Source organism: Plectropomus leopardus, chromosome 12 (assembly GCF_026936395.1).
Source record: "Plectropomus leopardus strain MGB_pleo_1.0 chromosome 12, ASM2693639v1, whole genome shotgun sequence".
Classification (NCBI taxonomy): Eukaryota; Metazoa; Chordata; class Actinopteri; order Perciformes; family Serranidae; genus Plectropomus; species Plectropomus leopardus.
Window position 1 is genome coordinate 34398296 of NC_142187.1, and position 22321 is coordinate 34420616.

General features: G+C 40.7%; 1 protein-coding gene across 1 annotated transcript in view; it reads left to right on the top strand.

Moving 5' to 3' along the window:
- Positions 1-21358, top strand: part of basp1 (brain abundant, membrane attached signal protein 1) — a 58691-nt gene extending 37333 nt beyond the window's left edge. The window contains exon 2 of the mRNA XM_042497557.2: positions 16903-21358. Within this exon, the coding sequence (XP_042353491.1) occupies positions 16919-17569 (651 nt within the window). The 5' untranslated portion in view covers positions 16903-16918 and the 3' untranslated portion in view covers positions 17570-21358. The remainder of the gene's footprint in view (positions 1-16902) is intronic.
- The last annotated feature ends 963 nt before the right edge of the window (positions 21359-22321 follow it).

The window sequence follows — 22321 nt, forward strand, 5'->3', positions numbered from 1 at the left end:
ATGCCTCATCTGTGACACATCTTTGAAAGTGCAATTTTGCATATTGGTGAAACCAGTCAGTCTGCAACATGTCCTCATGTTCATGTTCTTTTTCCCCCGTTGGTTGTATCATCCCAAGATTATTGAAAAAAAATAAGATTTAACAACAACAATATTTGACACTAGACTCAAGGCAGTCAACTAAATGTGATGTTGTGATTGGTTCTGTCATTTGTGGCATCATGAGACAAAGCTTCGCCGTGTTCCTTGTCACAGTTCAGCTTGTTTTTAGCTGTCAGATCCGACCCTAACAACAGGTTGCGACAGCTATTAGACTTCATTAAATTAGCGTCGCGTCCCAGAGGACCTGCCGGGCGAGTCAGATCGTGCCCCTTCACACAGCCTCTCGACTGGGATACAGACTCCAGTTCAGCCCCCGTGGATCTCAGAGCGTACAGGCGTCATTACGGCTGAGTCACCTGAGGCTCTTTAACTGAACAGCCGATGAGTCTCCAGGTGTGGTTGTGATGGCGTTCATCAGTAACGCCAGCTGTGAGTTATTCATTATTTCATAATGGATTGCAAACAGGAAAGACACACAAGTATCGATTCAGAAGTCAAAGTCCTGTCTCTTATATGAGAAATAACACAGAGCCTCTCTGAGGCAGCTGGTCCAGGCTGCAGTTTTCAGCCCAGGCGGCGGGTTTACGGGCCTTGGGGTTCATTGGCGTGCTGCTGCCTTCGTTCCTCTCTTATGTGTTTGAGAAAACTGGAGGAGAAGCAACAAACACAGCTGACAAGTCCGATCAGTCACGTTAACCCTGAGTTGGGGGGATCTATCTGACAAAGTGAAGCGGACAGGTGTGGTTATGTTGTGGTACAGTGCAGGTGACATTCAAGACCTTTACAGGTAACATGAGCCTTTTACTGTTTGAAGCTGCCAGTTCATATGAACCTGTGTCTTTTTTGTTTTAATTTTCTGTTAACACAGAAAAAAAATCAAACAATTCTGATATGGTTTGGAAAATAGTCTACTGCTAATATATATTTTTTTATTAAAATGTTAAAATCTGCTTATTCAGTCTATTCTCATTCTGAAGCCGTAAAATATAGCTGCTTTTACAGTAATTTTAGGATGAGATCCAGACTCCAAAAGCCACCTTCTGCAGCTGTATGATACGCCGATGGGCAACATTAGCTGAGAATGTGGCCTGATACAACTGTTCGTGGCGTTATGATACACTCCGGGACGGCCAGATGGAAGAATGGCACCTGGCGCGGCAGCATGATACGCCAACAGTCAGCATCAGCTGAGAATGTGGCCAGACAGAACCTGTCCCGTCTGCATGATATGCCACTGAACGGCTTCAGGTGGAAATGCTGACATAAAATAAAGAGCACTAAGATAAAGCATAAGATAAGCTAAGATGTGATGTTTTCTTCTATACCTTTTGTTCTTTTTGCTTAAACCTAATCATTCATACCCTTGTTGCATAATCCTGAGCATGTGCTTTTGTTGTGTCCTAGCGTTGGTTGCCATGTGCTTTTGCTGCCTAAATATAACCACGTGTTTTGTAGCATAAACCATGTGCTTTTGTTGCTCATACCCATGTCTTGTTGCATCAACAGCAGACACAGAAGGATACCTAGAGCGTAACATGCAGACAGGCTTTATGACTTTCTACAATAAATTGGTACATAAAAATTCACCAGAATACAGGAAATGAAGTGTTTGATGTTCAGAATTTCCAGACCAGATCTCTTGCTAAATGTTGAAATTGTTGAAAATAACCTACAAGCTTGTATAACGTATGTGACATATATTAGTGAGATTGACTGTGGCGGCCCTGATGCTATCAAACATGATTTTGCGGAACACAGGACCCCAGATTTCCCCTTCAAAAACCTTTATGACACTGTATATTCATTGTTGAATACATCTTAAAACCATTCATTTAAGGTGAAAAACTTCCCATAGAAAACCAACTGACACGACCCAGTTACATCAGCCGCTGCTGATTGGCAAACGCCTGTAGCGCAGTGAATTTTGGGTATTTTGCTGAGGCTTTGATGGCACCTGTTCGATCACTTAACAGCGCCTGAGAGTCTGACCTGGATGTGTCAGACGACAACAAAATCTTTTGAACATTTCACAGGAGAAACAAGGCCAGAGGCTTCGCTCCATTTCACAATAAATCGAGATGAAATGACAAAGTGTTACAGGTTGGTGAGCGGAGACAAAGAAATGTTCTTTATTACCGCTTCAACAGGAAGAACAGTTTTTAGAATCAACAAAGACGAGATGTCAGAAACATCAGAAACAGAAAAAGTTGCGTTGGCAATTAATCAGACAGGCTTTATTTTCAGCTCAGATGTGTTTACATTCCCTCTTTTTCAGAGACATTTTCCAAAATATGATGGAGCCAATTTTTTTTATGTCTTGGCACTCCTTAAGTCGAAATTTTATTTTACAGTTTTGTGTGTGTAAAGTTTGTGCTCAAAATTATTTCAAATACTTGATGTCAGTGCCAACACGTTCTCATACAAGGTTGTCAAATATTGCAGCTTTGCAGTAGAGTTGAACGTCTTCATGTAACACTGTAGGCATCTTTCTGCGTCTGCTGCTTTCAACACAAAAGCTATTACACAACACAATAGCTAGTGCGGTGTGTTTATGTTTAGGCAACAAAAACACATGGCAACCGGATGACAAGAAACGCACATGCTGGCTCAGATGGTTAGGATCAGACTAAAAAAGGCATATGGTAAGGTACAGAAAAACATTCAGACACGAAGCGAACACTGGACTCCTGCATGCACCCCTCCCCCCACCCTATAAGAACCTTATTTAGCTCTTTATATTACATCGTTACCAGCAGTGTTTTGACCTGACGCCATCCAGCGGCGTATGATGTGGACGCAACAGGTTCTATCTGGCCACGTTCTCAGCTGATGCACTCATCCGCGTATCATGCTGCTGAGGCAGCAGCTCCTGCTGTCCGGCCGTACAGCCTTTCAGTGGTGTATCATAACACCATGACCTCAGCTGATGCCGTTTGGCAGCGTATCATGTAGCCATTAAAGGTGGCATTTGGTGTCGGTATCTTATGCCAAAATCACCACAAAAGCTTCGATATTTGACAGCTTTGGACTGAGGTCGGGCTGTCAGCGCCCATTCAGATACATAGAAATATACTATGACATGGTATCATTAGTGTTTGACGAGTTATAAGTTGGAAAGAATACTGGAAGAGGGAAGTCCTCCAAACCAAACAAGAAAACTGGTTGTCTGTCTTTACCTTTCAGAATGAATTATCTGATCTAACACATGCACAATATGTTAGAAACCACTCAAATCACAGTTCAAGCCACTTACCAGACACATTGTTGGCATCATACGTTTCTGCAAGGTATGGATACATTACGTTTGTACGTTATGTACCGGATTCGATGAACTCGAAGAACTTTACCTTTTAACAACGTTGTGGTTATGTTCACATAGCAAAAGACTTGGATTTGGTTAAGAAAAGATTGGATCAATCCAATACTGATGTCTTGGTTAGAAAACAAAAAGCTTTTCTTGGCTCTATCTCCAGTAGAAACACAGCGATGGGATGCTATAAAACACACATTTGGAGGCTAAAAAGCTGCTGGAAGGTGCAGCGATGACATGTTAAATCACAGTTAGCAAAGTGTTCCCATGAGATAGATAATGGATCTGCACAAAAAAATAGATGTTTTCATCATGGCAGTTAATTTTATCTCAAAACCTCTGCTTGAAATATTTTGTTGGACAAAAACTTGTAACTACGCTATTTCCAAGGTCAAGGATGAACTTTCTCGCTCATTTGAAAAGTAGTTTTGGAGCAGAAATCTACAAAATGGGACACGCAGAGCATTTGTGGCGAGTGGCTTTCCATCCAGACAAACTTCTGCCAGCTTTGCAGACATGGAGGTCATGTGAGCGTCTGAGGAGGAGAGGATTTTGCAGAGTGAAATGCCACTGACTCCACAGAGATGGACGTAATCCGTTTCACTTCTCTGTATTTGTTTTGTCTGCCGTCAGTTTCTCCGCAGCCAACAAAGCGTCGGGAGCGATTTTGCATTCAGTAATAAACGTCAGAGTAGAAAAAGCGTCTCAAAGCGCCTCGCTGGCTTTCATCTCTGCTGAGTGCGTCCTCTGACTCGTAAGCAGCAGCTGAACACACAGCGGCTCTCTGTGGTCGCACGGCGCCGATCAATAACCATTTCCAGCCCAGGAGTTTTCTCAAGCTCTGTCAATTTGAGGATTGATCCTCTAAATACCAATGAATGTGTGTGTGTGTTTATTTATGCCTGCATATGTGTGTTTAGCATCAGTGTGTGTGTGTGTGTGTGTGTGTGTGTGTGTGTGTGTGTGTGTGTGTGTGTGTTCAGCCTGAGGCCAGAATAAGCAGTGGGCAGTCTGTTTGTACTCTGGGTAATTAGACTGCTCTCCAGAACAAAATGATGACTTTGTTAAGATCACTTCCTGCTTCAGAATAAAATCCAAAACACGCAGCCAGATATACTGTTCAAAAACAAAAAGTACTGACCGAAAAAATCCTGTCTCAAAAATAGAACTTTTTTTTATTAAAAACACTTTGCTATATCGTAATTTGTGCCAAAAAGGTTAACATTGACAATAAGCAAAATGAGTACTTTTTCTGGGCAACAGTTCCTCAGAAACTGACCATTTGAAGCCACACTAGCTGCTATGTGAATCCACAAATTTGGTTCAGAGTGAAAACTCTCAATAACTATTGGATGCATTTAATAAAATTCATTTGATGGATTCTGTTGGCTGGATTCTGATAACTCTGACAACTTTTCATCCAGTGCCATCATCAGGTCAAAAATCTCAGTTTAATTTACGAGAAAATACTAATAATATTCCCATCAGCTGTACTTTGTGACTAAAACTTTAAAGGTGCTGCATTGCTTTGGTTCCCTTATCAAAAAGCCTATGAGATTTTTCCATTGCATTTTTGATTATTGCAGAAAATATTTGCACTTAAATTTGATTAATTTTGGATAATCTGCTGATATGTTAATTTGTTAAATAAGAGAGCAGCACCTGAATAAAATATTCATTAGGCACTTGATGTAAAATAAAACAAAATAAAATAACGATAATAATAATAATAAAGAAATGTACAGAGAAAAAACACATTAACAAAAAAAGATGAAAAAGAGCAATAAAAAAGTAAAAATGTGCAAATAAGTGTGCAAAAAAAAGCAACTAAAAGCAAACAAGATATGTTGTGGGACATCCATCAGTTTCCCGCCAACTCTGACCTTTAAGTCCAGTTTGGTGGAAATCTACTAGATTCCTCTGGGACATCAAACAGGACCTGTTTTCGCTCCAAAATACAAAAATCATCTTTCCAGTTTTAACTTTATATTACTTGCTGTAAATGTATATTAGCTCATGTCCTCGTACGGTCGTTTAAAGCAGTGTAAAATAGAGATATCATTGTATTCTTTCTATATGTAGCAGCTTTAAACACACTGATTGTGGCGTTAATCCTGAGCTACACACAGATGATACTAGCTTCACACAGCTGGGAGCCCCTGTAGACTGAGAGTGTTTACTGTTGGACAGAAATAGCTGAAGCCGGCAGTCCTGCTGCTAGCTTTGACACAAGGGACCAGTACTGACTTTTTACTGATGGTACACTTTGTGCCTGCTGCTGTATCCTGAAATGCACCAGCAGCTCTCTGCGTTTCAGGCTGGAATAAAAGTGCAGAACATGTGGTGGGAATGGCGGAAGAGAATACTTTTGCATCATCCTTGGCGCCGGTGTCGTAAGGCCTGCCAAGGTTTCGAAACGCTGCGCTTTTAAAATAGCAAGCTGCTGTGGGAAAATCAAAACCGGCCCAATGTGAGAATCTCGCCTTCTGAAAACGTCGTCACGGACTCCAATCTGTCATTTCAGAGCTGAATCTTTGAATTCGGCCTCCGCTGACTGTGATCTCCCAACTCCCAGCATGCTCTGCTCCCCGCTGTTCCTTCCAACTCGGTGCAGAGAGCAGGCGTGGAGGTTTTTGTGTGTGTGTGTGTGTGTGTCTGTGTGTGTGATTGGGCCAAATTTTCTGCTCCAGTTTTCCAGCCTGTCCGCGCAGCCCCCTGCGCTCGCCTGCTGCAGTTTGGTGAAACAGACTCATCTTAAATGAGCCAGCTGGATGGCAGCGGGAGGAAGTGCTCAGGCCTGTGTTATAAATTAAAGCGTTACATTCATGTTGGGAGCACACGCGGCAGATACCTCACTCAACTACTTCACTGTATTCCTGAACATGTCACGGAGCTCACATGGTTTTAAGTTATATATTATTTGGGGCCGTCAAAGGATGCGTTTTTAAATTGCAATTAAATGCCGACTTTTAAAAGTTGTTTGTTATTAATCACATTTTTTTAATTACATTATTTTGCATTTCAAAACAGTTTTCAAGCCCATATTAAGAAGGTAAAACTATTCAGTGTCAGCATGTGATACAGACGCCAAAAAGCACTTTTCTTGTATTTGCATTAAATGATTACAGAGTACTTGCAGAAATAATTTGAATGTAAGAAGAGGGCCGTAAATCAACGGAAAACAAGTCCAATTTGAAAAAAATGTGTTGAAGAACAAATGTTCATTTAGACTTTTAAACCATAAATTGAAAGTTTGCATGAGAAAAATCTGCAAACTTTCTGTTGCTGCCAGAAACATTAATGTTACAGGTTAAATGAAGCACTGAAGGGTGAGTCTGTTTCCCTCTCCAAAGTCTTCAAACGCCGCAGCATTCGCCGTGCTTTCAGCATAACGTCCTAAAGCTAAAGGCCACCTTTCGTGTCCGCCTGATACGCTGCGGCACATCCTCTGCTGAGAACGCGGCCGGACAGAACTTGTCACATTGTTAGTAGTCAGGTTGAAATTCTGCCCATAACAATGTGATAAGGAGCACAAAGGTCCCTATTAGACAGGCAGCAGGTAGCAGACAACCAACCCTGGACTTCCATGTAGGAGTCTGATGTTTGCTTCCTGTCTGAATGTGATGTTTAGTTTTTCTTTTTTTATCATGTGCTCTTTTTCCCTAATCCTCACCGTTTGTACCGCCATGTGCATTTGTTAACGTCCAAGTGTTGGTTATCATGTGCTGAACATCACCGCGTGCGCGTCATCCCACTATGTACTTTTGTTGACATCACAGTAGTGCAATCGTGGAACGTCAGCAGCAGACGCAGAAGGAAACCTTTGAGCGTAATTTGCAGAAATCCACTGCAAAGTGGCAACATGCGATGTGCTGGACAGTGTTGATGCTGCTGTTATATTCTGCTCACTTTCTGTGACAGTTGTTGTCCCCTTCCCTGCAATGTCCCATTGCTCTGCAACTTCAAAGAAGTCCTGAGCATGTTTCTGCATAGTGCCGTTCTTTTTGTAGGACGAACCATTAAAGCAAAAGGATTGCAATGTCCAGTCGACGTCGGTATGGAGTGCAGTTACTTGATCATTAGATCATTCTGATTACTCGCTGACGTTCAATAATCCCTTGCTAATGCGACAACATTTGCACTTTTCAGAAGTTGCAGTTTCGTTGCTTTCTCTAATTCAAGCAGGTCCTGTATGTGAAACTGTTGTTCCCTGCAGTGGTAATACATATCTAACTGGTCACAACGTGCCAACCTAAGGACGTTACAAAGACACCAGTTTTCCACCATGTTGGCTTTTCTGCTGTCGGCTGCCATTTAGCAGCACTCTAGTAGCTTCTTTGATTTAGTTTCATCCACAGGTCTGTGGAGATTCGCACTCCAAAATAGAGCTTTAGTGATGCAGTTGCCGCTGACATCAGTCTGATTAGCTGCACCTGTGTGCGCAGCTCGTAGGTGGGAGCATAAACTCAGAGTACTTCGGTGATATTTTTTTAAATTCTGTTTGACACAGGGTGCATATTACTCTTGCTTTCAGTCTTTATGCTGAGATAATCAAATCCTGAATCCAGATCAGTGCAATTTTCAACACAGAAATGGAACAGATATTAATCTTTGCATTCAACTCTTGGATAAAAATCAAATAAGCATATTCCCACAAAAAGTGGATTCCTATATCTACTTTTTCATTTGTTAATTTTCCCATGTGCATTTTTAACAGTATAATCAGCTCAGTCAATAGGTAATTTGTGATAATAAGCCTTAAATTAGTTGTGGTGTGACAAGGATGTGCAGAGTAATAAAATCAGGGCTGATTGGTAATCACAGAGTTGTCTGTAGAACAAATGAGACACTGGAGAAACAGGTTTCACTGATGTGTGGTTACAATACCGATTTAAAAAAATCCAATATTCTCTGCAGCAGGTATACTAACAAGTATATTTTTGAATAAATATTATACATAATAAAACATACATATTTATAAATTTGTTACAGAATATTGTCATGCAAATGTGCATTTTTCATCTGCATTTTCTGTAGCTGTGCATGCTCTAAAACCTGAAAACACACCCACTAGAAGCTTTGGAGGGGTGTTTCTACTCTGTGTCATGGAGGTCAGGTAAAGAACTCACTGACTGAGCGGCGATAGAGTCGAGATCTACAGCAGCTGAAGCAGCTTGTGTTGTTGTGGCTGCGGAGCGGCTCAGTAACGCTGCGATAAGGCAGAACTGTTTTAAAATGGAGGTCAGTGTGACACAGGAGGTGGAAGTGTACTGTCGCCCCGGGCTGGATTCAAAATGGGATACTGTCTCTGTCAGTGTCCCGTGAAAACATGTTCCTCCTCCAAATGTCAAATTTTAGAAACAAAGAAAATAGTGCTGATCATGCCAAGGGATGCTTTTTTAGTGGTTTTTTTTTTGTCATTTGAGCCAAGTTTATTTTTATATGCTAGCACTAGATACAGTGTGTAAGAGGGTTTACTGTGTCTTTAAGTGTGTTTTTCACAAAGAAAAATAATTTTGGACCAAAATGCGTCACTAACAGCCAGGTACATTTACTTTGTCCATTAGTTTTGCTCATCTCTAACCCTGAATGTTTTTGGTAGAAGTTTGCCTTTATGGCTTTCTGCCAGAAATTCCTTTCTGGCAGAAGACACACCTCTGTGCACCTGTTTAACTCCTGATTGTTGTGAATTCCTTGTAGTTGTGTCGTAGCTCGGTCAGATTTTAGTCCCACAACAAACAAACCAGTTCATAAGCAGGAAGAAAACAGTCCAAATTCTTGAAGGCAGGTGGCCTTGACATCTTTAGTCAGCTGATTAAAGTGAAATGTTTTATAACATGAATGTGGGATACGGGCAGCATTGTGTTTGGCGTCGAGGCTAAACTGCTCACAAGGACAGATCAGGCTCAGCACAGCAGGAAGTGACGAAATGTGAAGACTTTTTTTGTTTTCTAGGCTAGCAGGAAAATGAGGTGCTTTCTGCTTTCTCAGGGCCAGTTTGGGCAGTTCTCTGCAGACCTGTTCACATGGCGATCACATTGTTCTTTATCTTTTCTACACACTTTAAACTGGGAGCTACAAAAATTCCAAGAATTAAACCCTTCCACTTTGTTGATGAACGATTTTGTTTTACTTAGTTGAATGCAAGAGTAGACTGGAAAATCGCTTTGTGTGACAAAAAAGAAGCTTCTTGATCTGAAAACGAGGCTGGAGTGCTCCTGCAGCTCCTCCTGCTTTCTGCTGTCAAGTCGATTTTCCGATGGACATGGAAGGGTGGTGAGTGTGTCTGAGCAGGACGGGGGGTCGGGCGGTGACAGCTTTAACCTTTAACGTGTCATCTTGGATGGCAGGAACACAGAACCTGCCAGGCCGGGCTCACCACTGCTCTGAGGCCAGAGACTTACTGAGACCCCGGGACCTCCTGGAGACCTCCATCTGCCTGACCACGGAGAACTGGAGAGAAGGGATTACAATCTGACCGGCTAAAACCTGCAGAGAGAAATCAAAGACCGTATTTTGACAGAGAGGAATAAAATATCTGGGTACTTTTACACGCTTCAGTCTGACAAGAGTGTGTCAGGAGAAAGAAGCGCAAACTAAACTTTGTGCCGTTATGAAGGAAAAAAAGGATCCAGCTGAGAGAAAAGAAATTGAAGGTGCACGCACAGACTGAAACAGAAAGAGAAAATAATCCCACAGCGAGAGAGTCAAATTTAGACATGCCAAAGAAAATACAACGAAAGACAGAGTGGCTGCAGAGAAGCAATTCAGAGAACTGAAATTACACAGTAAGGACAGAAAACACTGCAGGTGAAGCAGACGAGAGCAAAGAGAGAGGAGGCCGGAGCAGAGATGGAGGGATTATTGCAGAGAGAAGAAAGTGTGAGGCGGGTAGACGGAGAAAAGAGAGCAGAGGAGAGCAGAGGCGAGCAGCGGCGAGCAGAGGGTTGGTGTGTGGGCGTGACGGATGACTCGCCAGAGAAAGAGAGAACGAAGAAATCTGAGGAGAAGTCAGCCATCTGCTCCTTCAGGGAATTCTTCTCATCTTAAAGCACTTCGCCACTTCACGACTTTCCAGACACGAGTTTGATCGTCGATTAATAACGTTGTATAAATACGTCTTCACTGAACGCCGCTGTTGAGTGATCAGTCATGTTTTTTGTTAACGCAGCAGCTTGCAGAGGGATCGGAGAGTCGGTGGTTGAGGGAGGCAACTGCTGAACGCGGTGGAAAAAACAGGAGGAAAAAGTGCAGGTGGTGTTATCTTGTGCACTCTCAGGAAAAATAAATGGACCTTAGAAAGATGCACTGAGTTTCTGTGAAGGTCTGTGAAGATTGCATTTTAAAACAGAATGAGTGCAGATCCGTAAACCCTTTAAAACCTGGATTAACATCACATATTTGGTGGTGTTCGCAGACGCCTGGACCCTGAGTAATTAAGTTTGATTTCCTTTGAAAATATGGGAGAAAAAGCAAGAAATGTAAACTTGGCAAGAAATGTCACATAGATTGCAAGAAATTAGAAAATTATTTAAAATAAACTAGGGAAAATGTTTAGAAAACTATATTTAAAATTACCACAATTCATTATTGAAAATTATTTTACATAATTTTTGAAGCATTTTCTTATCTTTTTAAAATTTTATTTCCTATTTCTATTTCATTTTCATTTTTAACATTTTCTTGGTATTTTTATTGCTAATTTCTTCTCAAGTTGCCTTTTTCCCATGTTTTTGAAAGAAATTAAGCATTTGCTCAGGTTTCAAAGGGTTAAGTATTCCCAGTAGTGGGTAAAACTTGTCTGAAAATCAGAAAATTCATTAATTTGCGAGGACCTGCCTTCCAAAAAAGCAACGTGATCCTGCCATATTCTCTTAACACTGCATTTGTCAGAGGATGACATGCACTCTCCTGTAATTACTTGGTGGCAGCATGGTTGGGATTAGGCACCAAAGGTTGTGTTTGACGTTAAAGTAACTATGTTTGATATGCACAGGATGTCATTTTGTAATGCTGGATCCCAAAAGCAAGACCACAAGACAAGTTTAGGTTTTTTCATGTGGATGAAGCAGTTGTGTTCACTGAAATAACGCTGGAGATGAACCAACAGCAGCACTATGAGGAGCAGAAACAATCTGGCAGGTTTTTAATCTGCAGCTGTTGAGTGTGGACTGAGCAACAGGTGTGCATGCAGAACTGCAGCAGCAGGAAGCCCCGCCCAGCCTCAGGGAGCACAGCAGCAGAAAACGCAGCAAAAAAGAAAAAACGCACAGAATCCATACCACCACATTATTTAGTTGTAAAGTGATGTATAGGTTATTTATTTATTTATTTCACTTGACATTTTCCTCTTTTTAGGCTAATTTTCTAAATAATTTTCTAAGACATAAAGAAGTTGCTTTATGCCTTTTTTCCAAATGTTTTTTTTTTTTATTTGATCCTGATTTCTCAGGGTTCAAATGTTTAAATACTGAAATCATCATTCAAGAATTTGGACCAGTTCAAAGACCCTTGAAATACCCCTTTCACCTTATTTTTCACCCACTTTAGGTAGGATAATCTGTGTTTTATCTCCGCACTTGATACCATCTTCCATATGAAGTGAAGCTGGAAGTTCACAGCCGGCAGATCAGACTTCCTTTTGTGCTCCCCTGACTGCAGTGCGCAGGTTAAATTAAGTCTTTTGTGCACCCCAGAGCATTTTCTCCAGGTTGTCTCGGCCCTGCCCCAGCTCTTCAAACACTAAAACCACACGCCCAGCGGTGAAAAAGCGTGCCTTCGGTTGAAAAGAAGCCATTGTCTGCTCAGATGATTGTGAGTCATTGTACTGGCAGCACAAGCCGGGAGTCAAATGATGTGATGTAGCAGAGAGACCTCCATTGTGGCCCGTAGAAAGCTGCGGCAGGAACCGCGGCCCTGGCAGATACCGACTGTCGGACGTTCAGGGGAGTTTTGCATGTATAGTGGAGTAATTCAGTCGGTGGCGACGAAGTGATTAGCATTTTGAGTGGATTCACCGCCGGCTCAGTCCCATTCACGGGGCGAATCTGTGAGTAGCCAGCAGAGTCTCTCAGAGGTTTGGTTTGTTTGGGAGGAAAAGGTCACGTCTGCGTGCACAGATGTTTTGACAGATTTCACATTTACAGATGAAGAAATGGATAATTTTGACGTTCATCCAAATCACCAGTTTAAGTTTCATTTAAAGTTTAAAAAAAATAAACATTTAAAACAGTTAATTAGCTTTTTTTTTTTTAAAAAAAAAACCAACGTTTTTTTAAAATGACTAAGAGAATCCATTAATGTCAGTTTATAATATTTGTACTCTGAAATGTGCACATTACATAATGTCATGGATACTGGTTAAAGACTTCTGCTTTTGCCCTGAGACTGGAGACCAGACTTAATCAAGTTCTTTTTATTGCTAATACCTTTATGACTCATTTTATAGGAGAAAACCTCAGAAAAAGGATCCATAGAGAAAGAAATTATGAAGAAAATTTCTCTGAAACACATAGATATGAGTGCTTATTTAACATTTTCTTTACCAAATGCACATTTTAACATTTGAGAGACTGAAAATGAGAAACCAAGGAGGTCTGTTTGCCTTTTAGTCCACAGAATATTTCATAAAGTGTTACAAGGCAAGTGTTTTTTTTTAATTGCATAATAGAGGTTAAGTGGGATAAGAAAAAAATAACATCTAACTAGCATTACAGTTAACAAAATTAAATGAAAGAAAACCCTGTTGTGGAGATGACAGGGTTCAAAAGTTCACCTCTATCAGTGACACATCAGTTTAGATTTTTAATGCTGTGCGTAATGAATAAACAGACGAGATCTGGCACGCATCTAAAGGATTGTTTGTCAGTTGGAGCGTTTAGATGCATCAGATGTAAAATTGGAAAAAGAAAAGCCTAAATTGAGGATTGCGTTTTGGCAAAGGTATGTGCTGTCTGAGTGCTTCTAGTCAAATCTAAGATTGTTGCTTTTTTAAGAACAGCACATGCCAAAATACTTGTTACGGTTGGGAAACAGATCTTTTCTCAACAGAGAAAACAGCAGTTTGGGAATTCAGATGCCGAATTGAAAACATACACAGCCCTTTTTTTCTGCCTTTTCCTAATGAGTAGACTAGACTGCCAAGTTGTTTTTGGCACTTTTTGAGCATCAACATGCAGACTTCATTTTTCAAACGACAAATTGTGCCGTTCTTGAGTCTTTGCTCCTAATAAGCCTGATTTGTTGTGGTATTGAAGTCCTCTCCCCCATCGAGCAGGCAGATGGTGAGATCCGTGAAAAAAAGCTTTGACTGAAGGAGGCAGCCAGAAATCTGCAGGTGTGTGTGTGTGTGTGTGTGTGTTGAGCCTGCCTCCACATAGTGTTATCTACCTGTTCATGACTGTTCACCTACATATCTTTATAACATGAAATGCAAGCTCTATGGATCCATGTATTCATTCTGTTTGCTATAACAATCAAACAAATCAAACAAAAAACACGATTCTTTGCCGATGATACAATGCTTTACGTGTCACACATAATATTCAGCCGTTTGAAGACAGCTGCCTCCTTTGTCATCCTTTTTGATTACTTAAGTACACTCCAGTCAGCCAACTCTCATGGAGCAAGATCATTATTAAAGGATCATTTCACCCAAATTAAAATGCAAATCATTTTCTCACTTTCACATGATGGTATTAAGTAATTGTTTTGGTTTCATTTGTCATACGTAGGTTTAAGGTACTAATAGACTTTTTTTTCGTAGAATCTTTTAATGCTGTGAGCACACCTAGAAAAATTCAATAAATGTAAGTGGCTGGAGGCCACTGCTGCTGCCTAAAAATACATTTCAACTAAACTAAGCAGATTCGATCATTTGTTTAAACTTAATTTTAATCTGGAGTAAGCCCACTGGTGATGTTTTTGTTTGTTTGTTGTTTTTTGCAAAGTGTAGCACTATCATATAAGTGGCCTTTTCCTTTCTTTTTTTAACCTGTGTCCTTTGTGTGGTTAAGGTTAGGGAAAGATTGTGGCTTTGGTTAATTATTTAACAAGTTAACAGCTTAAGTCTTGCACTTTAAGTCACTGTTGACCTTTTTAATATCTAACCAAGATGAAGTTATATTTCTACTAAACTTCTCCATACCTTAATGGCAGCAAACTGATATTGTAAAAAAAAGACCTCTGACATGTAATAGTGAATGTTTTCCAAATGTTTGATAGAATATTTCCTCAGCATGCTGATAAAAAAAGAAACATAATCTAGAAGGTATAATGCTGTAAATTATTTATGCAACTGTGTAATTTTAGGAGACAGGGCTGCAGAGAGAGATACCTAAAAAACAACAAGACATATACAAATGATCTGTACTGCTGAATGCCAGTGGGGGTAAGGAAGTTGTGTTTTGGGGTGGAGCCTTAAATTAAGTGGCTCTTAAGCTGAATGCAAATATATACAGAATGTGTTTTTGGCATTCCAGCTTTAACCATTTTTACTCCTCTTACTACAGGTTTGTTTCCCTTGTTATTAGTGTTCAAACAGATCATGGCTCTGCATTCAGGTCTTGATATGCAGCTACTAAACAGAGCCTTGACCAATTACGAGGAAAACAAAGAGGTATATTAAGATAAAAAATGTATGTAAGCATCACATAATGTGTGATTTTTTAATCTGGTAGAAGGATTTTTCAGTCAAAGTGGAATTTACAAAGATATGATGGGTTTTGGTGTGATTTGCTGTGCCAACCCTACTGACTCCGACAGAACTGACTCCTCAGAGTCTGGCTCCTCAAACACTGTCATTAGCATCATGACCTTTTCTTTCTTTTATATTTTGCTTGCTCCCAATCAGGATAAACTAACCTAGCACTGGGGACACTGGGGTTAGACAGAGTTAGATGCACTTTTATGCAGCACACTAGGTCAAACATTTGTTTTACAAATCACGAAATCTTAACTTTTTCTCTTTGATGAAGGTGATACAGTAGTTGCTCATTGAGGATAAATATGGGAGGTCTAATTCATTACATGAATATCATGTTAAAAGCATTAAAATGTATTACTACCACCTCTGTAATTTGTGAATTCAATTAGCCATCTCCAGCAGCCCTTAAAGGAACTTAAAAAGCTATTTGAGAGGAGTGTTGTCTCAGTAACAGATATTTTAATTTCCTCTTGCTCTCGGCATGTCAGCTGCAGAAGCCCTTTTTTGTAGCATTTGTAATTAGAAGTTCTTGATCTGAGAGGTTAGAAATGAGATGTGCTGCTCCTCTGCAGTCCAGGACGGTGGGATGTGGCTGAGTTTGTCTCTTGCATTTTTACTGTAAAGGCCTCAGCATCTTTCTCAAGATGAACATGTTACAGTCTTCATTCAGTTTTCTTCAGTGCAGCATTCAAACATTCATTTCCTCTCCTCATGTTTAAATAAGCTGTGCGTGCTCTGAAAGAGGAAACATCATGCTGGGAGGCTCTCTGAGGAGCATGTGCTTCAAGTATGAGAGATTACATCAAAAATGCAATATAGGAGATGTTTTTTCAAAAAAACATGGCTACTGCAAATCATTTCTATGAGCATCTTATAAAAGCTCATGCAGAGATGTCAGTTTCTGCACTTTTTTATTTTACCACAAAAAGACTTCATTAGAAATCATTTTCTCTAGAAGAGCGTTGCTTGAAGTATCACTCGTGGTGTGTTGATGCTTCACTTCGTGCTATCATGAGCTTCCAATGCGCTCAAGACCAACGCCTTCTCATCCCAACGCGTCACATGTCGCAGCTTGGTCAGTGGACTTCCACGTCTACATACTATGCTATAGGTATCTTCCTGTGTCTGCTGTTGATGTTTCTGGATGGCACCACTGATTAACACAAGCACATGGCAACCAACACCAGTATGTCAGCAAACGCTCATGCTGGCACGGATAGTTATGTTTAGGGAAAGGAGGCACATGGTAAGGTGTAAAAAAAACCCATCACATTCACAAGGGAGAGTGACCACTGAAATACCAAATGAAAGTTCAGGGTTTGTTGGACACATCCACTGCCCCTGCTGCTCGCCCTATGGGGACATTTGTGCTCTTTATATTAGTTACTGGGAACAGGTTAACCCTGTGCTGTCCTGCCGTGTATCATGCACATTCAATAGTATCTGTGAGACTGTGTTTGCATCTCACACGGACCATCTGCATATAATGCCGCCACGACAGGTGCCATCCAGCCACATTTTCATCTGACAACGTTCAGTGGTGTATCATGTGTACGCAAAAGGTGGCTTTTGCTGTTGGGATCTTACATCTATATCGGTAAAGTGGAGGTATTTGGTCATTTTGGAATGAGAACTAACTGCTCTCTTTTTGGGGTTCTTACATTTGGTCCATTGTCTTGATTTTTTTTGTAATTTTTTTTTTGCTTTTTGTTGTACTTTCTACTTAATGAATGAATGACTTTTTTAATAGTGCTTAAATTCATTTATTTTTCTGTCTCTGTTTCAGAGGCCAGAGATCCAAAATGGGAGGCAAGCTCAGCAAAAAGAAGAAGGGATACAACGTAAATGATGACAAGACCAAAGACAAGGATGCCAAAGCAGAGGGGGCCTCTGCTGAGGAGAGCGAAGCACCGAAAGACAACAAAGACGAGGTCCCGGCTGCCACCGACGCTAAGGAGGTAGCAAATGACACAGCGGCCAAGGAGGCGCCGGCAGCAGACGCTGCAGCGCCCAAAGAGGAGGAAAAGAATGCCACTCCTGCTGCGAAGGAGCCTGAGAAACCTGCCGCCAACGCTGAGCCGAAAACTGAGGCGCCCAAGAGCGCAGAGCCCGCCAAGGCTGAGGAGAAACCAGCTGCCGCTGCCCCGGCCAAAGAATCGGCCCCTGCCGCCAAGGAGCCTGAGGCCAAGGCCGCGGCACCCGCCCCGGCGGCTGAGAGTAAAGATGAGGCCGACGCCAAAAAGACTGAGGCCCCCGCGGCACCAGCAGCCAAAGCCGAGGCGGCCCCCGCTGCCTCCCCTGACCCCAAGCCCACAGAGGCGGCTGCGGCTCCCGCACCGGCAAAGGAGGCCGCCGCAGCCCCTAGTTCAACACCAGCCGCCGAGCCTCCCGCCAAGGAGGCGAACGCCACAGAGGCACCAAGCAAGGATCAAACCGTAGCAGTTCAAGATTAATGGACAGCTTCTTTTCGGAAATGAAAAATAAAGTACCTAACTCAACGACGATGACGATTAAAAAAGATGAAATTAACTAGCCCACCCATATTATGATAATAACAATAATAATAATAATTGTAATGATACTGATTTGTTGATTGAGGAGGACTGGAGCAACCACCTGGAGAAGTTTCCCACCGCTGCAGATGATTATTGCTATTATTATTGTTATGTTTTATTCTATTTTTTTCAGCTGTAGTATTTGAACTTTGATACGAGTCTGTCGGCCATACGCCTCACCATCCCACATCCATCATCCCTCTCCCTCATACAGTCAAGAGGTTTAGCCTGACTCCCATCTCAGCTCACAGTAGGTCTGCGTTCAAACATTCACCGGCACCCTCGGCTCTGTGGACGGCACTATATCAAAATTTGGGGGAATGGGACAGAGGGAAGGAGGGGGGTTGAGAAATCTTTGTACCAGCTGGACTTCCATTGAATCTGTCCACTCTTCATCCTCCTCTTCAGAGATTCATGCTCTCAGCTTTGGCCCGGTACCTCCAATTTTTCTTTGCCGTGGAAGTGTGGCTGTGCCCTTTTTCAACCCATCCTCCCCCAACTTTTTGGAATCGTTGGGTTGTGTTGCTACCCTTTTTCCTCTTGTGGTGACATGCCACTTTCTCTGCACGGCGAAAACTGATAGGAACCTTCAAATCGAGTTTAACTTTATTGTGAGGACTGAGAATGTTCAGTCTTTCTAAGACATTTCAGGGCTTGAAAAAAGGCTGGCTTTGCAGAGCAAACATTCTTAGACGTGTAAAACAAGTCGTAGGAATTTTTCAGATAAACTTCTAGATTTTGTACTGAAACCCTTAGCTATATTGTAAGTGAACTAAGTGGTTTTTTAACATTTGTAATACACTTATAAAATCTGCAAAGCCTCGCTGAAAAGATCTCTGCAGTGTTCTTAGAAAGTCTGATAGAAATCTCTGATCCCCCGTCCAAATCTGATGACAAATTTTTAAAAGACATATCTACTGCTGACCTGGGTGAAACAGACTTTACAATCATGCCTGATTAGAGTTGGTTTGATCTTGCTTAGAAGACCAAATTGGTGACGTTTACTGCTTCAACAAGAGACGTCATGAGTTTGACTCTTTTCTGTGATTGTTGTCGGTTTCGAGACTGTGTTGCTGGAAAAGTTGCATTCTTGAAAGTAGACATACTTACATATAGTGTAAGTAAAAGTCCTACATTCTGCTTAAGTCAAGTAAATATACTTAAGAAGTGAAAGTATATTGTGGAAGTATATTGATATAGTGGACAGTGATGGAAAGTGTTAACATGTGCTTACCACATTGCATTTGAAAAGAAAATCACAGGATGAGAGGAAAACCTCCTAAAATGCCAATTTCTGGGATTTTACAATTACATTTGGGAATGAAATAATGAAATTATTGGAAATATTTGGAGATTCTCTTGTTTCCAGATCATTTAAAGCACTGCATGCTTATATCTCAGCCAACATTTGTATGTGGGGCCTTTGTGGGTAGAAAATGTGCTGAAAAACTGGCCCTTTATGGGATATGTTGAAGATTTTTAGTCATCCAGGTCATGGTGATACAGAACTGAAGAGGCCACTTGGATGAGAGAATTTCCATGACCTGGAAGACTGAAAATCTCCCAGTCATCTTCACCTTTGACTGGTATGACAATCCCGCATAGGGCCCATTTTTTTTTAGCCCATTTACAACCCAAACACCACGCTGGGATATAGTTGAAAAGAAAACCCCTCCAATCTTTTATGTCATCAGATCAGATTATGGAGCAGAGTAGTTGTCTGGCAATTTTATGCCCAAACATAATGACTTTGTCAAACTTAATACTCGTGGGAATTTGCCACAATAGTAGAACATTATCACTAAATGTGATTCAACTATATAATGAAAAACGTCAACCAGTTGATCCATTTTAAATCGGCATATTCAGTGTCATATGATTAAAGCAGGAACAAAGCAGTCTGTCCTCCGTTGCAAACCTCTCCAGTTTGGTATCAAAGCAGGTGAGAACGCCTCAGACGAGATCAGGTGCTGTTCGGCCCAGTTCGGAGTCTCCGTGACTTTCTGTCATCAGCAGTCTGATCCCACGGAGGACCGGAGGGGGGATCTCTGTGAATGATCATCAGCGACCTACTTGATCTACTATGGTCCATGTTTCCAATGGCAACCGTATGCCACGCTATCATTATGGGATGGAAAAACCTTGCACATGAAAAGGGAGCTTCTGATTTTGTCATTTTCACCACTCATGCATTTTCTTTTACTTTTCAAAAAATATATATTATGTATGTGTACATACGTGCAGAGATGGAAGGAAAAAGGTACATCTTTAACTCAAGTGAAAGCAATATTATTGTGGAAAATACTCCGTTGCAGTCCTTATATATATGTATATATATATATATATATATATTTAGGGGATTGTCATACTTTAGGGTCAGAAGAAAGGAACGATGTGAAAGGAGGAAGGGGTCCGGTTTGGGGACCTCAGAATTACATCTCTACTCTATGCAGACGATGTGGTTCTGTTGGCTTCAGTACACAGTGACCTTCAGCATGCACAGAGTATATAAGATGATGAAAGAAAAAATTAAAAGAAGTAATGACAGACTGAAAGACAGATTGGAGGTACAGAAACAAGGGAAACAAGAAAGTACGGATTGAAGGAAGTGAAATATCGGTGGTATTTTCTAATCTTGTCTCACAATTAATGGAATATGTCAGATAAATACATCAGATTAAATATGACAAAGTTTTCCTCTGACATGAAAATAAACAATTTCTTTCAACTTTTAAAAAAAGTTAGTGTCTTGGCTGCCTTAAAATTTTAAGTTCGTTGAATGTGAGATGACAAATTAAGGTCATTTTGTTGTGATTCAACTTGTCTTTTCACATTTAGCCAATTCAAAAATCAAAAGGAGTCCGGAGACCAACTTTTTGAAGCTAAAACAAAAAATTATGTTCACAGTGTATTTGACTTATACTTAGAGTGTTTCACAAATTATGAATCAGTCAAGTACATGATAAAAAAAAAACTATTTGTTTTAATTTAAAAAGCTGGTTTCTGGGCTGTCTTAATTTTTTAAGTTGACTGAATGTGACAAAAAGAAATTGAGTCATTGAGAAAAATTCAACTTGTCTTCTCAAATTCAGTCATCTTAATTTCTTTAGGTAGTCTGAACACTAGCTTTTTAAAAAGTTAGAACATTGTTTTTTTACAGTGGATTCCAACACCCTAAAGCTGTACTTCACGTCAGTGCTTGAGTAAATGTACTTTCCTAATTTCCACCTTTGCATACATGTAGGTATATATGTATATATTTCTTCATCTCAGCCATCCATCTGCCAGTTTTCAGTTCTATCCGACTGACACGCAGCGTTTTCCTCCCAGCACTTGTCAAACTGTAGCAGAAACAAACACTTGAGGAGCGCTGCATGTCACTTGGTTCACTTTTTCTTCCTCTCTTGACTCAGTAAATTGCATGTCCGTGGTTGGGTGAACCTGTAGTCCTGTCTTTTTGGTCAAGTGATAAAAATAAATAAAAATAAAAATAATTTCTCAGTCTGCATCCATGGCAACTACAGTTGATATTTTCATTCCATGTCTCACCACTGCTATCTCCACACCACACGTTCATTCAAAAGACAAAAACAAAAAGATGATATGGAAATTGATGCATTCAAAATTATATGTACTTGTATAAATGGTGCAACAGTAATAAAATGTAAGAAATTGACTGAAACTTGAGGATTTTGTGCAAGTCAACTTTTTTCATGCACTCACTAGTTAACAAAATATCATTTTTGATTCAAAGGATTAGGTGCCATTTTATTTAATTTATTTCTTTGTCCAATGAAAACACTAAAATCAATGTGTGAGTTCATCTCTCAATACTTCCTAACTTCCTGTCTGAGGCTTTAAACAGCTGGTCACTGCAGTTTTTATCAAATGTTACCCAAACAGGGGAAATAGTGCCTTTATTGGGGACTTTTTTCAGAGGTGGATTAATCAACATTTTGAGCTCTACTGAGCATTTCCAGGAGCAGGACTGCCGGTGCTTCCAGAAACCAAACTCAGACAAATCCAATGTGTGTTTCAAGCCTGTTCTTACTCCCAACACATCAGATTAGCAGCTTTTTCAGTGACGATGTCATCCCCAGACAAAGACGCACAGAGGCAGCTTTTGTGACGGTATGATACGCACCAAGTGGCATCAGTTTGTGACACCACCGCCAACTATAATATAAAAGAGCAAGAAAGGTCGTACAGGGAGTGCATGACGGGTGGTTAATTGGCCAAACAAACTTTGGACTTTCACCCAGAAAGCAGCTGATCATTTTCTGTGTGAAAGTTTAGCCAAACATTGTTTTTCTTCCAAACCTAAACACAAACTTTTGTTGCCTAAACCTGAGGGAATTAACCTTAAAATAATGTGTTTCTTAATGTGTTTTAGGTTATTTAAAAAAAATATATATATACAGTGCGGCACCTATTGCAACATATGTTGGACACATATGTCCACTGACTGAGCAGCAGTGATTGTCGAGTTGGGATTAGAACGTGTTTCCAGCTCAGCACCAAACAGCAGACAGATAACTAGCTGTGCAACAAAGTGGCGGCTAAAGAGATGTTTGTTTTTTCAGTTTTTTTTGAAGATTAAACCAAAACTAAAGATACTGATTTAACCTTACAAACACCTTACAGCCCAAA